The sequence below is a fragment of the Perca fluviatilis genome, chromosome 1 (genome assembly GCF_010015445.1).
Source record: "Perca fluviatilis chromosome 1, GENO_Pfluv_1.0, whole genome shotgun sequence".
NCBI classification, from domain to species: domain Eukaryota; kingdom Metazoa; phylum Chordata; class Actinopteri; order Perciformes; family Percidae; genus Perca; species Perca fluviatilis.
Window position 1 is genome coordinate 42,301,995 of NC_053112.1, and position 18,890 is coordinate 42,320,884.

At 42.8% G+C, this 18,890-nt stretch overlaps 1 protein-coding gene across 1 annotated transcript in view; it reads right to left on the reverse strand.

The window, feature by feature from the left end:
• vegfc (vascular endothelial growth factor c) overlaps window positions 1-18,890 on the reverse strand; it is a 146,188-nt gene continuing 127,298 nt past the window's right edge. Inside the window, exons 6-7 of the mRNA XM_039810919.1 lie at window positions 16,044-16,368; window positions 1-1,344 (exon numbers count right to left, since the gene is read on the reverse strand). Of these exons, the coding sequence (XP_039666853.1) occupies window positions 1,236-1,344; window positions 16,044-16,368 (434 nt within the window). The 3' untranslated portion in view covers window positions 1-1,235. The remainder of the gene's footprint in view (window positions 1,345-16,043; window positions 16,369-18,890) is intronic.

The window sequence follows — 18,890 nt, forward strand, 5'->3', positions numbered from 1 at the left end:
TCAATTTCATAATTTTTATTTTGGCAAGTAAACTAAATGGTAAATATAATCACAGTGCATACGATCACATTTTCTTCTTAGCATTTCTATTTGTCTCTCCATCTGACCCGTGCACAGTGCGTCTTTCAGTTCAACAGTCAACACACAACCTGCCTTCTGATCGCACACATCCACACCAACCTATAAAAATTATACAATTTAGCAACGGTAGTGTTTTGTTCGAATGAGTCACATAAATAACATCCCTGATATTTTATATCATATGGCAAACATGGGTGTTGGGTAACAACTTTTATACTCAGACAGAAAGCGAGATTAGTTTCGTTTTCATTTCTGATATTTTACAAATATGACAGGATGAATACTGTGGGCCTACATACCTTAGTGTGATAACATGTGATTATAAGTGCATGTGAGCTAATATTGGCATGCAAATTAGTTTCTATGGGTCTCAATGGGCTACTGGCTACTCTTGGCAAATAAAGAGGTGCGTTTTTGTGAAAAACACCAAAAAACCCATTTGGTTTTCTAAACGTTCTATCATTGTGACGATGTGGGAATATGCAGAATAAGTATTTAGGAAAAGTGAAGGCAGGAGGGTAACAAACAATGACAGAATAATTAAATTTTTTTAATCACAACGTTAAATGGCGTGGTCTGTGGTGGTTCTGGTGTTAAAAGCAAAAAATGTTCAGTATAATATGGACCACAACAGACAAACTAAGCTTACTATATACACCATCCAGTATACTTTATTTTACACATATACTATACATACACAAATATTGATCACAGTGTATTTTCATGGAAATAGATTTAAATTGCAATAAAACAGAGGTTGAAAAATAACATTTAATAAATTATATAATCAATATCTGACATAGGAATACTGAGACATAATTAATACAAAACCCCCGAAATATATAAAAAAATATTCAGACAGTCGAGTGTTGACTCTCTCTCTTTCAGTTCTTCCTTCCTTCTCTGGGCTGCGATCAGCCGCTCTCCTATGAAATCGTCCTCATAAGCTGAGTCAGTGCATGTCCCACCTTCAAATCACCGGAGCTTCCCATATCTGCATTCCAGTCACTAAGGTTGCCCCACTTTCATCAGGGTCTGCGCACTTCACAGCTGATGGCGATACTCGTGACAAGCAGCAGGATGGGTGATGCATTCTACTTGTTAAGTTTGTTATCTGCTCCTTAGTATCTTGTTAGCATGTTGTTGGCCGGCAATTAGTCCAGTCTTCTCCAATGGGCCGGTACACAGCGGCACACTTCCTCGCTGAAGGAGAAACCTTGTTCACACCTTCGCCTCCTTACCTCGCAGGGAGGCCTGAGACAACTGCAATGAAAAAAAGAAAAGAGAACAAGATTGAGCTTCAAAACTATTACCATAGCAGCAACATGTCTAGAGTAGGTCAGCTTAGGTCTTGCAACTTTCAGCAATATACTAAACACCATAACTTACACATCAGACTATTTTACAAGAAGAAAGAAAGAATGTGGTGGCTGTAATGCTCAGAACTGAATTTTTGGCTGAATTCTTAGAGTTTTTATCAAGTTTATAGTCCATAAATCAGATAAAGTAAATATTGTAGGTGATTTTAATATGCATGTGGACGTCGGTAATAACAGCCTTAGTATCTGAAAAGTGTCCTAAGATAACTTCTGTTATGATTTGACACTATAAATGAAATTCAACTAAATTAAAATTGAATAAAAAAACCTAAAATTTTGACATTGATGAGTGGAACCAACAACATTGTTAAGTTATTTTCCCATTGCTCAATTATTAACAATTTACACAAAACAAATTTCAATAAGGTTCAAATTTCTATTTATTAAAATTGTTTAACAGTTTACAGTTAACATTTTAGTTGAACAGTGCAGTTCAAGTAAAATGAATTTGTAGTGCAACCTGAAACCAGATATAGGCTATCAATCCAACAACAAAATAAAGTCACTTTCAGGAGGAATACAAAAATAAAAACTTAAAGTAAACAGAGCAAGTGCAAAAAGAGTGTGTGAGTGTATGAGAGATTAACCTGTATTTGCTTTTTTTAACAGTAGGTAAAATAATGAACACGCTCTTGTTTAACATCTGTGCCCTTGTCCCTTTTATTTAACTTTAATTATTTGTATCTAAAGGCTGGTTAAGCACTGTTTAATAGTTTTTGTTATTGTTCTTTGGCATCATGAGACAGTTTGGTCCAAATCCTGTTTCAGAGGATTTTAACCTACCAAGAATAAAATTAAGTTAAGTAACTGTGACTACTTGGATTTTCTGGACATGGAAATTGTCATGTCTAAGCACAACAAAACAACAGTTTGAAGCCCAAAAAATTTGTATAGGCCTTCAAAAGCTCATATTGGGTTAACCCCAGCCCAGAGTCAAGGCCTACAATTAAATGATTACACAAGGAGTGGATCCATGGAATTCAAAAGAACACATAAAGCATTGGAGGGATGGAGTCAACACTCACTTCATCAACACGACAAAGGTTTCTGGGACTGATGTGTATTTGCCACTGCTTTTACTGGCTGCACGGGGTGTCACAGACTTTAGTCATGGTTACTTATGGAGGTCTATGAACCCATGATGAAATACACAGAAGTTCAAAGAGACACACACAATGTCTTTCAAACACATTCACAGCCACATTCACACCACGGCCAGATCCCAGACTCTAGATTCCTACCGCATGTTATACTCATAAATCACTCTCAAACAAGGTCACAAAGGGTCAAGACTGGATGGGATGGATGTGTGTGTATGTGTGTGTGTGTTTCCTTCTGTGTGGGGAGAGGAAATGGTTAAGTGACAGCTAGGAGAAGTCATTAGCAGACTGAGGTCTTGTATTACACACCGGGTTCACTTTAATAACCACCTACCACTGCCGGACCATTGCTTTTCTTGTGTGTGTAATTTTCAGTGTGTGTGTGTGTGTGTGTGTGTTAAAGCGGGGGTTGACTCTACCCTAGGATGATGCAACCAATAAACCACTGAAATATAACACGAACCTTGGCTGCCAAATGCCTTGCCATGATCACAGTGATACAGAAACAAGATATGCTAATGAGGTCATTCATTAAACTCTCTGGTACATAATTAAGCGAATCATTCTATACCTTTTAGTGCGAGAAAAAAACTTATACAAGCAACATTTCTGTCAATGCTGGATTATGGTGATATTTTATACATGCATGCAAATCAATCTTCTCTCAAAATGCTGGACTCCGTATACCATGCAGCACTAAGATTTGTAACTAATTCTAGTTTTCGTACTCATCACTGTAACTTGTATGAGAGTGTTTGTTAGCCTTCTTTGTATAATCACAGGTTGGAGCATTGGTATATTTTTCTTTTTAAGGCCATACTGTGTAAACTGCCTCCTTACTTATGTTCTCTCCTTACTCCTAAAGTCACTACCGGGAAATGTAATCTTCGATCATATGGGCAAATCATGTATGACATTCCCCGAACCCGAACTGTTTTCGGTGAAAGTGCCTTTAAATTTTTTGCACCCTCATCCTGGTATAAACTGCAGAAGTATCTTAAATTAGATTACCTACCTACATTGATACAGTTTAAAATTAGGATAAAGGATTATTTGAGTACTAAATGCACATGTGCTGCTATTGAGCGATGCTGGTGATTATGTGGAGATGATGTTAATTTGCCAACTGTTTTTCTGTTTTCTGTTGTCTGTTTTTGTTGTATATTTTAAATATGGAACTTTTGTACTGCTGTCTTGGCCAGGACTCCCTTGAAAAAGAGATTCTGAATCTCAATGGGATTTCTCCTGGTTAAATAAAGGTTAATAAAATAATAAAAAATCACACTTGGCTTCACACAACACATGGCAATATGATATTACAAATACAGCAATGTAGACTAGAAGAATACAAAATCATCATGTGTAATGTAGGAAAAGATGTGACCGATTCTACTCCGGCTCAAATTGCCAAACATTGGTTTGATTTTCTGTAGATGAAATGGCCATGAAACAATTCTTGTTATCAATATCTGCTATAATACTCCATAATAATAATAATAATCAAACTATAGTATGTGTGTCTTGACCACATCATAGGCATATAGGCTTTATCAAACTACTTATTGTATTTCTGTCACTGTCTGGGGTAATACATATACTCTAGTTTCCAATTAATATAGTAATGGATCTTGGCTGTCAGGGTAAATTAAATGTGTAATAATATAATTAACAATAATAATACAAGCCTAATTACAGAGATAATAACCCTGTCTCTTTAAGATACTTTCTCTTTTATCCTGTGTAGATAAGATAAGGGACTACAACGGCATTTCGTTGTGCAACCCTGTGTTATACAATGACATTAAATGAACCGTGAAATGGATGGATAGATGGAAGGATGATGGATGGATGGATCAATGAATAGATTAATTGATGTATGGGTTTGTGTGTCACAGGATCTGCATGATATGTTGTGAGTTTTTCAGTGCTCTAAAAGCATTTTGAAAATATAGAGTAGGGCTGAACGATTTTTGAAAATAATCTAATTGCGATTTTTTTCCCCAAATATTGCGATTGCGATTCGATATTCGATTATTTTTTTAAGCTCTTTGTCTTCTGTATTATTCAACAAAGACAAACAATAAATCATTGTATAGTATGAACAACACACAATTACACACTAGACAGTTAAATAAGTAAAAACACACATATACATATATATATATATACACACATATATATATATATATATATATATATATATACACACATATATATATATATATATATATACACACATATATATATATATATATATATATATGTATGTGTGTATATATGTATATATGTATGTGTGTATATATATATATATGTGTATATATATGTGTGTATATATATATATATATATATATACACACACACACATATATTTTTTTACAGTGCACAGAGAGGAGCTGCCTCCAGCCCCTCCCCCTCGTGAAGTTGCGTGCCGACACCGTCAACACTGCACTTGCTCAGAGAGGCTATCGTTACGTTAGTTGCTGTGGTCTTGCCGTGGGATTAACTGTACTAATAAAACTGTTGAAACCCCGCGACCACGCTGCTGTGAAAGCTCCCCAAACCGTCATTTATCAGTCTGATTGTTACCCCTCTCAGTGGCAGCTCCTCCACCCATATCTTTATATCTTTATAACGGAGCTAACCGCTAACCGGAGCTAACCGCTAATCAGAGCTAGCTCGTTGCCAACCGAGCCTTCAGTTCTGCGTGCCTGTATCCATTAACTGCATGTATGGACTCGAGCCCAAACAAAACCCTTCATTTTATTAAAATGGCTGTAAAAGTTTTAAACTTCAACTCAGAATTGTTTGAATGACAGAGATCAGCTCAAGGTACAGTGTAGCGTTAGCGTGCTAAGTTGATGCTTTCTCTGCGTAGTGCAGACTGATTTGCTCTTGCGAGTCATCAAATCGAGACCAAATCGCAGCCTTTGCGATTAGGAAATCGCGTTTTAACATATCGCGACATTATCGCAAATGCAATTAATCGTTCAGCCCTATTATAGAGCATTTATTAGGGGTGGGACAACCAGAGGCCTCACGATACGATATCATCACGATACTTATGTCACGATACGATATTATTGCGACTTTAAACATATTGCAATATTCTGCGATATATTGCAATTTATTATCTTTTTTCCAACTTCAAATTTTTCCCAATTTCAAATGATGTCCCCAAAAGGAAACTTTGTCAACATCTGTTTTATCTAAAAAGATACATTTCTCTATTTGTTCATCTCACTTACATTTTATTGCTGCAAAATGGGATTGTCAAGCAGACAAAACACATATATATATTAATAGATCCATACTTGGCGTCTGTGTATCGATACAGTATTGCCATGGAAAAAAATCAATACTATGCTGTATCGATTTTTTCCATTCCACCACAGTCAAACAACCACAAACAATCATTCAAATTTGAAAAAATATGGAACTTGCAAACACAGTCATGGCCCATGTGCCAATAATGAGGTTTGTAAGCATTTTGAGATGACAATTATTACAGATTTTAAGATAAAGAAGACCTTAACCCTTGTGTGGTCCTTTAGTTTATTTACTTTTCAAAGGGTTTTTATTCAAAATAGATTCAAGGTTCATTTCAGTTCATTTCATTTCAGTTCATTTCACACGTTTCAAAGGCAACTTTCTCGTCGTCTTCGTAGCGTTGTGCTCCGGGTCTGTTGGGACCCTCACGTGTATCATTTCACGTCAACTGTGTGTGCGGGCCGGGTGCATAACATCATCTCACATCTCACACAGCACATGAGTATCCCAAAGGGTTTTTATTCAAAATAGATTCAAGGTTCATTTCATTTCATTTCATTTCATTTCACACATTTCAAAGGCAACTTTCTCGTCGTCTTTGTCGTCGTTTGGTGTCAGGCCGCAGGCAATTCCTAGCGCGACTCCCGACACACGTGTGTTTTGTTTGCAGCTCGCCGGGTTTTGTTGCAGCGCAAAAGGTCGAAGCTCAAACTGGCGCCACGCAAGCCAAGAGTCTATGCTGTCTCGCGCAGTCCGCGCAGTAGGCTCGCGTGCAGCTCCCGCAGATGTATCTCTTGCAGCCGCCGCACACGGTGTGCGTCTTGCGCTCCGTCGGCTTTGGACAGAGCTGACACCTCTTTCGCTTGCTGGGCACTCTCTGCGCCGTCGGTTGCGCATCCTTGTCGGCGTCGTCGTCATTCTCGTCGTTCGTCGCCGGCGCCAGCGCCCGATGAGGCAAGCCTCGTCGCCATGGCTTTGACGAGCGCGGCGGACGCTGGTGTGCGGGGCAGATGCTGCCGTCTCGCGATGAGCGGAGTCACAAGCGCCCTGCCCAGCTGCTCGAGGAAGGCACGCCTCTTGTTGAGCTTGCCGCGCATCCACTCGGGCCTGAGCTCTCGCCAGAGCACAAAGGTGTTGTAGGCGGACACGTCGAGGATGTTGTGGAACACGGCGAGGGGCCAGCGCGCCGTCTTCCTGCGGCAGCTGTACGTGCCGACGAGCTTGTCCAGGTTGTCCACGCCGCCCTTGGTGCTGTTGTAGTGCAGGATGATGTCGGGTTTGCCGTGCCTGGCGGTGCTGACTCGCGCGTCCCTCGTGTGCAGCGTGCTCAGCAGCACCACGTTCCTGTTTTTCTTGGCCACATAGGACACCAGAGTGACGGTGGGCGTGAAGGCGAACTTGGACGAGAGGGCCGCGCGGCCCTTGGTGTCGAGCAAGGCGCGCGGCAGCTCGGGCCTGTTTTTGCGCATCGTGCCCACCACGGTGAGGTCCCTGTCGTGGAGGAGCTGCCGGGCCAGCTCGTAGGAGGTGAAAAAGTTGTCGCACGTCACGTTGCGGGGGCCCGTCAGCCCCTCGGTCAGGTCCATCACCACCCGGGCGCCCTGATTCCTCTCGGGCTCGCCGCTCACAGACTTGCCCATGTAGACCTGCATGCTCCACGCGTAGCTGGACACGGCGTCGCAGGCCACCCACACCTTGAATCCGTACCTGCCGGGCTTGCTGGGTATGTACTGGCGGAAGGAGCATCGACCTTGTTGTTGTTGTTGTCGTCATCGTCGTTGTTGTTGTTGTTGTTGGACGTGTCGTCAAAGAAGGAGAATGACAAGGACACAGGGAAAGGACTCGGAGGGAGCCGAGTAAGAGTGAAGAGACGAAATGAGAACAAGAAGAAGATAAAAATGAACAAGGATAACAACAAGAAAAAGAAAATATTTAAAAACATCCGTGTGCGCATAGGCACACACACACAAAAGCATTCTAAACTATGAGGTGGACAAAAAGAAACGGCGCAAAACAAAGCCAAAACCCACACAAGACCACGGTGCCACGGTGAAAAGAGCAAACAAAGTGGCCTACACAACATACGACATACACACGCGCTCCACAGGCAGCAAACTACACGCGCGCCTCAGAGGGTCAGTCTGGCCACTCTCTGATGGGCTCCGATCTATTTATTGCGTGCAGAGGGAATTTGAAGGACAACCGTTTATCCTGCACTCCCACCTCGAAAGGGAACCAGCTGCTCGTCCACGGTCACGTCCGGGCCCGGGTTGTAGAGGCGAGGCAGCAGCCGCGCCCACTCGTCCCACACGTCTCGTATGGGCGGCAGTTTGTCCGAGGCTCGTCTGGCGGCTCTCGTCTCGCGATCGTCGAATTGCAGCACTCCCGAGAACGCGTGGAACCGTTTGAGTGGCATCGTAGCGCGGAAAATGGCCCTGCCGCTCTCCTCGTGCCACAGGCTCTCCAAGGCCTCGTTTCGGGACCTGTACACGCCGGCGAGGATCAGCAACCCCATGTATCCGCACAGGTCCGTGGCGTCCATCGATTTCCAGTCGTTGCCGAATTTCCTTAGGCCCTCGAGGTTCGTGGCGGCCAGCGCAATGTCTATTATTCGCGGTGTGACAAACAGGTCAAACACCGAGAGTATGTCCGCGTGGCAGCGTACTCTGTCTGACCTGTCTTTGTACTTCTTGTTCTTTGGTGCTGCGGCGATGACTTTGACTGCCACGGGGATGATACGTGTCCGAGGACCATTCGATTTCGCCATTTCTCGACACAAACGTTTCCCTCTCCTCATCCTCCTCATCTTCTTCTCCCATCTCTTGTCCACCCTCTTGTTCCGCATTGACTCCTTGTTCTTCTCGGTCGTCTCGGTCGTCGTCATCGTCTTCTCCTTCGTCGTTGTCGTCGCTGCAGCCTTTTTCGGACTCGCATTCGTCTTCCTCGTCGGAGTCGCTGTGGTGGTGGTGGGCGTCTTCTTCGTATTCGTCTTTGTCTTCTTCTTCTTCTTCTTCTTGGTCGTCTTCTTCGTCTTGTTCTTCTTGTTCTTCTTGTTCTTGTTCTTGTTGTTCATCTCCTTCCTCTTCTGGGACATTGCATCTTGCGATGCAGAAACCCTGATGCAGGTTGAAATCTAGATTCATACGACGGGCCATGCTGAACCAAGTACAAAACGTACAAAAGTCCTAAAGCAGAAGCAAAGATGAAAAACAACAAGACAAATGTCTACAGAGAATGTGTGTGTGTATAATAAAAGTGTATTAGTAGGACAAGGTCAAGCCTTGGATGTTGAATACTGGCCAGGGTCCCAGAGCCCCGAAGGGCCAGGGCCATGGTAGTAGAGAAATACCATTGAATAACGTATGGGTCCGAGAGACCCAAAGGCCAGAGCTGCGGCAGTAGAGAAATACCATTGAATAACGTATGGGTCCCCAAGACCCAAAGGCCAGAGCTGCGGCAGTAGAGAATTACCATTGAATAACGTATGGGTCCGAGAGACCCGAAGGGCCAGAGCCGCGGCAGTAGAGAAATACCATTGAATAACGTATGGGTCCGAGAGACCCGAAGGGCCAGAGCCGCGGCAGTAGAGAATTACCATTGAATAACGTATGGGTCCCCAAGACCCAAAGGCCAGAGCTGCGGCAGTAGAGAATTACCATTGAATAACGTATGGGTCCGAGAGACCGAAGGGCCAGAGCCGCGGCAGTAGAGAAATACCATTGAATAACGTATGGGTCCGAGAGACCCGAAGGGCCAGAGCCGCGGCAGTAGAGAATTACCATTGAATAACTTATGGGTCCGGGAGACCCAAAGGCCAGAGCCGCGGCAGTAGAGAAATACCATTGAATAACGTATGGGTCCGAGAGACCCGAAGGGCCAGAGCCGCAGCAGTAGAGAAATACCATTGAATAACGAATGGGTCCGAGAGACCCGAAGGCCAGAGCTGCGGCATTACAGAAATACTATTGAATAACGTATGGGTCTCTCGGACCCGAAGGCCAGAGCTGCGGCCGTAGAGAATTACCATTGAATAACGTATGGGTCCGAGAGACCCAAAGGCCAGAGCTGCGGCAGTAGAGAAATACCATTGAATAACGAATGGGTCTCTCGGACCCAAAGGCCAGAGCCGCGGCACTACAGAAATACCATTGAATAACGTATGGGTCCGAGAGACCCGAAGGCCAGAGCCGCGGCAGTAGAGAAATACCATTGAATAACGAATGGGTCCGAGAGACCCGAAGGCCAGAGCTGCGGCCGTAGAGAATTACCATTGAATAACGAATGGGTCTCTCGGACCCAAAGGCCAGAGCCGTGGCACTACAGAAATACCATTGAATAACATATGGGTCCGAGAGACCCGAAGGCCAGAGCCTCGGCCGTAGAGAAATACCATTGAATAACGTATGGGTCTGAGAGACCCGAAGGCCAGAGCTGCGGTATTACAGAAATACTATTGAATAACGTATGGGTCCGAGAGACCCGAAGGGCCAGAGCCGCGGCGGTAGAGAAAAACCATGGAATAACGTATGGGTCCGAGAGACCCGAAGGGCCAGAGCTGCGGTAGTGGAGAAAAACCATGGAATAACGTATGGGTCCGTGAGACCCGAAGGGCCAGAGCTGCGGCAGTATAGGAATACGAGTGAATACTGGCCAGGGTCCGAGAGACCCGAAGGCCGAGGCCGCGGTAGCGTAGGAATACGATTGAATAACGTATGGGTCTCGGGGACCCGAAGGCCAGAGCCGCGGTAGTGGAGAAATACGATTGAATACGGGACGGGGTCCGAGAGACCCAAAGGGCCAGAGCCGCGGTAGTACAGAAATACTATTGAATAACGTATGGGTCCGAGAGACCCGAAGGCTGAGGCCGCGGCGGTAGAGAAATACGATTGAATAACGTATGGGTCCGAGAGACCCGAAGGCCGAGGTGTCTAGAGGAATACGGTAGAGGTAGAGGTAGAGGAATACGATTGAATACGGGACGGGTCCCGGAGACCCGAAGGCCAGAGCCACGGCAGTAGAGAATTACCATTGAATAACGTATGGGTCCAACAGACCCGAAGGCTGAGGCCGTGGTGGTAGAGAAATACGATTGAATAACGTATGGGTCCGAGAGACCCGAAGGCTGAGGCCGCGGTGGTAGAGGAATACGATTGAATAACGTATGGGTCCGAGACCCGGGCTGAGGCGCCGTGGGGTAGAGGAATACGATTGAATCGGGACGGTCCCCGGAGACCCGAAGGCCAGAGCCACGGCAGTAGAGAATTACCATTGAATAATGTATGGGTCCGAGACCGCGGGCCAGAGCCACGGTGGTAGACCTGACATGAAATGAAACAAGCGTGGGTCCGAGAGACCCGAAGGCCAGAGCTGCGGTGGTAGAGACATGCCATCGAATAACGTATGGTTCCCAGAGACCCGAAAGCCGAGGCCGTGGTAGTAGAGACATACGATTGAATACATGACGGGTCCCAGAGACCCGAAGGCCGAGGCCGCGGTGGTAGAGAAATACAATTGAATAACGTATGGGTCCCAGAGACCCGAAGGCCGAGGCCGCGGTGGTAGAGGAATATGATTGAATACGGGACGGGTCCCAGAGATCCGAAGGCCAGGGCCGCGGTGGTAGACCTGACATGAAATGAAAACAATTGTGGGTCCCGGAGACCCGAAGGCCAATGCAAAAAGTCAAATGAACTGAACGGGTCCCCGTGACCCGACAGACAACACAAGGGTTAAAAGATAATACAGTTGAAAAATGGGCACATTTTCACACATAACACACTTCCTTCTTGCACTGCACATGTTTCTGTCTTTATGATCAACTAGTAGTGCCTGTTCCACCCGTGCCTGTTCGGAATGGGCCGATTTCTCTCAGCTTTCTTGAGAACCGCTCATCCAAACAACTTCACACTCAATACTGTGCTTCCTTGGGTCCAGAGCAATACCTTTGCCATGACTTAGTTGTGTCCCCTAGCAATGCTAGAGTATATGCGTCATTTGCTAACTGCTAGCTATTTGGGACCACGTCATTCCGAAAGTTACCTCGCTGATGTTAAGAGTTTTTTACATTGTATCATGTCTGGTCTCTTTTTCTTCATGTGTTCTTGAATGTACTGTAGCGAATGTTGGAGAGCCAGCTGTACCTCTCAATACACTACACAGCATAAACTTAACGCGTTATTAATAATTATGTCCTGTCTCAAGACTCCTTCCATTTTAGTTAGATGCACATCCCTCCTTTTGTGCCAACAAATACACTTCACTTTATCTCACTATTTGTTGAAGTTGAAAAGGGCCATTCTGTCCTGGGGCACGTTCAGTCTCAAAATCTGCACTGTTTTGCTATGGTTTCCTGGTTGAATAACATGTTTCCTCAGAACGGTGTGCAACATGCTACGAGTTATGTTTTCTCTCGTTTGGTGGGGGTGTCTCTTGTGTATTGGCTGTGTCACAGGTGATACCCAATCAGCAGAGACGTGTCTGTAAACTCGTGGTAATAAACAGTGTTCAACGCACCCACGTTTCAGTTTAAAAAAACGTGTTGCTACGTTTTGTCGGGGCTGAACGTGGCCCCAGTCCTGGCTTTTTGTTTGTACTGTTTCCTGTTTTATTTTGTAGGCTCATTCCTCATGTGTCATGTTTTATTTTACTTCCTGCCTTTGTCTTTTTCTGCCTGTGTTTCATTAGTAATTAGTTCCTTGTGCATTTAGTCCATTTGTTTTCCCTGTTTCAATTCTTTAGGGCTGGGTATCGTTCAAAAGTTTTCGATCCGGGGCCAATTTCGATACCTCAGTTTCGATGCCGGTTCCTAACGATACTTTTTTCAATACCATATGTTTTAAAATCCATTTCAACATCAACAAAAATACATTAAAAACAAAGCTTTTATTTTCCACCTTAATTGTGAGTCAAAATAGTTATCAAAATTAAAAAATTCTGGTAAAACTGCTCACTCATATTAACATTATTAAAAGTGCCTTGCCTTACAGGCTCAGCCTGTCAGTCAGTCATCAGGGCAGAGAAATCACCGTTGTGCTTACTTGTCTAGTAAGAGTAAGTGTAACGTCAACAGCACAGCGACCGCTTTCGGCTCGCCATTAATATCGTGAAGTTTTAAAAAACTGTAACTACACTTGAAACCAACCATGACTCTCTGTGACTTCCAACAAAACTGCAGACAATTTACTCCGTGCGCATCTTTCCGCGTGTGTGTGTGTGTGTGTGTTTGTGTGTGTGTGTGTGTGTCGGTCGGAGCTCCGTTCTGTGTCAATATGCAAAGAGGGCAGATAAGCTTGCGCTTTCGCGCTCAGACGCTTTTGGAACCGAAATTTGCCACCGAAAGATAATACATTTTTTGATACTTTTTTGATATAAGATTGGATTGGATTTTTTTTCGGTGCCATAAAAGTATCGACGTTCAGTAACCAGCCCACAATTGTTAGTTCGTCGTTGTACGTTTTGCTTTGAGGAGTATGCGCTCCTTGGCTGTACAAGCAAGAACAAACAATCGTTATCTGCCGTTTTGTCCAGGCCTTGCAGGTTTAAGCTTGACTGGTCTGTCCCCAGCTTAAGGCAAAGTACTCTACTGCTAAAATATATTGCTCCTCAATATATCGCAGACCTGCTAACTCCATATTCTGCCCCCAGATCATAGGGGTGGTATGGTTCACAAAACCCATGGTTCGGTTCGTATCACGGTTTTAGGGTCACGGTTTTCGGTTCAGTACGGTTCTTGTTATTTTTTTCTTTTAATCTTCAACACTCCAGAATATACTTCAGCATATAGCTAAAATTAGCAAATTGAATGCATGTTGCACAAAACATGCACACAGTGGCAGTTCTATATATTGTTTTATTTCATCATAGGTACCATGAAATCCAAAATGTTCCCACTCACCAGACTATAAACGACGCTGGCGCATCCTACAGCTCCGGTCAGCCTCTCTCCCACTTGACATTTCTGCATGTGACTTGACCTGCAGCGCCGCCCCACTCCACTTGAGGAGCGGTCGGCTCGGTGTCTCTCAAAATCTGACGAAAATCTTTTAAACTGACCTTTGTCGATCTGAAATGAAGACAGATTCAGCAACTGCATGGCCTATTTCTCGCTTAAAATGTTTTCAGAAACACGTTTCGGTGAACTATTTTAGGACAATATGAGATCGTATTCTGAACGAGCCGCCATGACAGTTTTGAAATTAGGGACCAGCCAGACCCATGTGACGTGATCGTCCAATCAGCTGCCATGGGTTGCGTTTGTCACGCCCATCCCGCTCGTCATTTCCAGTTAGTGTTTTAACATAGGTGTATAAAGTGGGCACTACGGCAGTAAGAGGTTAGTGCAGCTTAACAGTGTACTGACGAACCGTGCGGTACACACATGCTCCGAACCGAGCGGTTCGGGTGTTTTTTCATGAACCGTACCACCCCTACCAGATCACTCAGGTCATCTGCACAACAGCTCTTCCTCGTCCCTCACTCACACTACAAAATTAAAGGGGACCGTGCTTTCTCCGTGTCTGCTCCCAGGCTTTGGAACAGCTTCCAGTCCAATATTAAGGCATGTTCTACGACTGAAAACTTCAAACCGATTAACAGTTTTTTTTCTCTAACTCTAACCACATTCTGCATTACCAACAGTCACCTGAGCTAAACAGTTCACCTGCAAAACTCATTCCAAATAACACAACTCTTCACACAACTCTTCTCAAAACAGGCTCAATGCAGCAAAACACTTTAAACAATCCTTATCTAGATAACACACACTGTCACTCAGAACACACTGAGAGAAAAACACTAGCTTCAAACACCAAAACACAAATTACAAACTTTTCATCTTTAAAGTTTGAATAATTTAAGTGACTTACACTTATCAATATTTTCTTTAAAGAAAAGAGTAATTCTTTCACATTAATTTATTTTATTTTATAACATCCCAGTTTTTAGGTAAACAAGGAGTGAAAATCAGCAATTTGCTTCAATAGATATACATTTCTAATTTTTCTTTAGTAATTTACGTAATTACTGTAAAAAAAAAAGGTACAAATTAAAAGTATGTAATAGTAACAAAGCATTGTGGGGCTAATCCTGCCCCTCTCCAGCATCAGGCCACACGTTTTCATCATCATCATCACAATGGATGTCTTCTTTTGCCATGCACCTGCATCATCTCTAAATACAAATTAATGTAATGTGGTGTTTCCATTGCTTCCATCTCCATGACTTTCTGAAAGTGCACAGTTTTACTGTAGCAAAGGAAGTGTTTTTCAAATTTGTATAGCTTTACATGTAACCTCAGACATCTAACCTGGACATATTGGTATATTTGCTCCTTTACCTGTTTTTAACTGTTTAACTGTTTTTAACTGTTTCATTCTTACTTGGAGTTTCAGAGTCTTTATGAGCTTTCGATATATTATTCAGCAGTGTTTGAAATTCATCAGACTGAAATCCATTCTGTTTTGAATGTGTGGTTAACAGTTTGGACAGCAGTGTGTTAGCATTTGAACAAAGTGCTGTAAATCCAGTGTTATGCAGGTTGTGGTTAAAGTCATGGGATAAGTGTGTAGAGTTTTGAAACCTGTGTTCTAGCAATGAAAAACAAACTAGAGATTGTTTCACATGAACTGCTGTTGTGCAGACTCTAGTTAGAGTTTTGCACATGTGGCTCCAGTTGTGCAATCCAAAAAAAAAACGATTTAATTAACTAATTGGGTCAAAATTAACACTTTTTATTTTGTTGCTTTTTTTAATGTTTTGCTTGCTTTTTCTGATGTTTTTGTCACTTATTTTGACGTTTTCTGCACTTTCTTTCCATTACCACCAGTACATACACAACTAACACCAACTTATTAACACTAGTTTTACACTTATTTTTGGAATTCATGGTCAATAAACCTCATTTATATAAAATTATCTAATTATTGTGTTAGAAAAAAGCTGAAATAATGAATCATTTTGACTTATATTTAAGATCAGAGGAACATATTGATGGCTAATAACAGATATGTCAAAGTTTAGTCAGGATAATGCTATAAAATTAAATAAAACACCCAAAACCAGTGAAAGTGCTCCTTAATAGTATGTATCGAGGCATACTTAACCCCATCTGCCCTGCACTTTGGGTCAGCTTATGCTGTTTTAAATGTGCTATATAAATAAAGGTGACTTGACTAAAAGTGGCAGCAGATGATAATGAACCCTCCACATCCCTCCTTACCTGCATGTGGCTTGGTGAAACCTCCTTCCTTTTAGGAAACACTTGTTGGGTGACTCGTTACATTCGCAGGAACACTTTGTTTTGTTGAGGGGCTGGTGCCTCGGACACGTCCTGCTACACGTGCACTGACAGGTCTCCGTATTGAAGACGTGGTTGTGTGGGCAGGAGGGAGCAGGTGGGATGTTGCAAACACACTGGCAGGTGTTGCGGTCAAGGTGTCGGTTAGGGCCGCAGTCTTGAGTTTGATCTGCGCGCTGGCACACACACTGACAGGTTTCCACGTCCAGTTCCTTATCTAGGCCACACCCATCTGCTGAGAATACGTCTGTAGAGATAGAAGGAGAGAGCAACACAGGGATGGGGGTTTAATAGGAATAATTCAGTACATTTATATAGTATGGAGTTATATTCCTATCTTTATTCAAGAGCGCATTCTTTCAATTTGAGAGCATTTCTCACTAATATTACGTTCAGATTTTGTCATAATTTCCCTCAAAACCTTGCTCTCACACTCAAATAGTCACTGCTTGCGCTTGGATTTGCTCTGCTCGGCTCAAACTTTCTGCTTGGACTCAGGTATGTTGTTGCTTGGACAAATTTCCTGTTCTCAGCTTTGGAACTTCTCCTCACACTCAGGCTGAGTCTGCACACTTGCAAATCTTCTGCTCATGGATTTCTCCTGCGCGCTCAGATTTTTTTGTGTTACAATCCTCTCAAAATCCCCCAACCAATAGAATGCCAGCTGTAGTGTTGACCAATGAAATGATCCCTGTCCCGTTGAGGGTGCGTTTGCTTTATATTGAACGTCTGTTGCGGGCGGCTGCTCTGTAACCAAGTTTATTTACTCCCTACATCCATTGCTTAATTATTAGTATATGTCAATAATGTGCAAAATGGTCGAAGCACTTTCACCTCCAACCATCATTGAAACAGGAGAAAGCTTTGAAATGGGACATATCAAGTTAGGTCCACAACTATGAGGGTGAGTAACATAAATTAAGCACGTAGCATATGGCGCTAACATAAGCCTAGCTTTATGTCCATAAACAATTAGATTTTCTTTATAGAGTTTAGCTAGATTGAACAACATATGATGGACAGTATGTGTATATGTGATGACCCCACATGTTTCTGGGGATTTGGCTAATTTCATGTTAGAGCCAGTAGTAAAAACTAAACTGTAATATAACTGAAAGAACACAAGAAACTGGATTGTTGGTGTCAGTTTCTGCATTACTGTTGTGTGTTGTTCATCAGAATTTAGTCTTCATTCTTTCATAACAGTAGTCTGAAAATTATGAATTCATATGTCTGTTTAAAAAGTTGTAACTTTAAGTACAATTTCACCACTATAATAAAAACAGATATAGAAATGATATGCTTTCTTATTTGCTCCTTAAATAATAGTTTTTTTTTTTTATTAATACAATTTCAGTTTCTTTTCTTCCAGGTGTGACTGAAGTACCCCTGCTGAGCTGCATCACAGCTGCACTGTGTGCATAGACCAGTGTTCTACAACCACACTTGTTGTTGCAGTCAGTAAATTACTCCCAACTCAATATCCTATTGGTTCCCCCTGTACTCACCTGTGTGCAGAGGGCAGACAGCAGTGGCATAAACCAAGAACGTTGGCAAGTCTGATAATGTAATTGTAAAATCATGTTACATTTATCTTGCTTAAATTCACAGGGTGCACAACTAGGATTTCACGGCCTTTTTTTGAGATTGTTGTGGCCCAAAATGGCTGATTTCACGGGAGCTTTTGTAAAAAATTGCGATAAAAGTTGCAAGGTGTTTTGTAGAAGTGTTGAAATTAATCAAATAATCAATGCATCGAATTGTGGACATGGACGATGCTGCATCGATAATCGTCATGCTCATAATCGATTATTTCTGTTTACAATTTAATGTAGGCCTAACAACATTTCTGTTTACATATTCTGTTATGTTTTGCACATTCAGGAAGTGCCATGTGCTCAGTGCTGTAGTTTTATGTATCCAATTTATTTAGTATTAAAGCACTGCATAGGGCTGCACAATTACGGCCAAAATGATAATCACGATTAATTTGATCAATATTGAGATCACGATTATTTGTTGATTTTAACCAAAACAAATTTTATTGTCACATAGGCTAATTATAACTGCTTTTACATCCATATTGTGCTATATTCCTGCTAATACATCCATATTGTGCTAAATTCCTGCTAATACATCCATATTGTGCTAATACAATATATCCTTTATTGAAGGATACTGTGAAGGTGTATGCCATTTCAGCTGTTGCGCGACTGCTTTCCATACATGCACGTTTGCCGTAAGGTATCTACCTGACGAAATAGCAACGTGGATTTCGGTGGCTCATTACACTGCTACTTACATGTCTGCGTTGCGCTCTGATGCTCCGAAACCCACGTTAGAGGCAACATAAACATCACTGCATGTCACGCTAGTAAACACTAATAACACGTTACACAGCAGGTAACGTTAGCCTACCGTTAGCCACAGTGGTAACTGGATTAAACACAGCTAAAATGCTGACAGCTAAATGGTGTAGTGTGACAGGATTCAAACAGCGGGACGTCAAACAGTCTGCTGCTAAAGCTATGAGTCACTGCACAAAACGGACGGGACAAAATGTTGCGTTTACTGGTAAACTGGTAAACATTGTGACCGGCTTATGATGACCGACTGCTACCTGTTGTGGAATTTTCCTCACGTTACTCTGTCCTCTCAAGGCTCTAGAGTGGTCACAAATGCGACCAAAATTTGAAGGGTGCGACTAAGATTTTTCCTACGTCGCACCGGTGCACCTAACGTCCTCGCATCTGCTGCCTCTCCACGAAC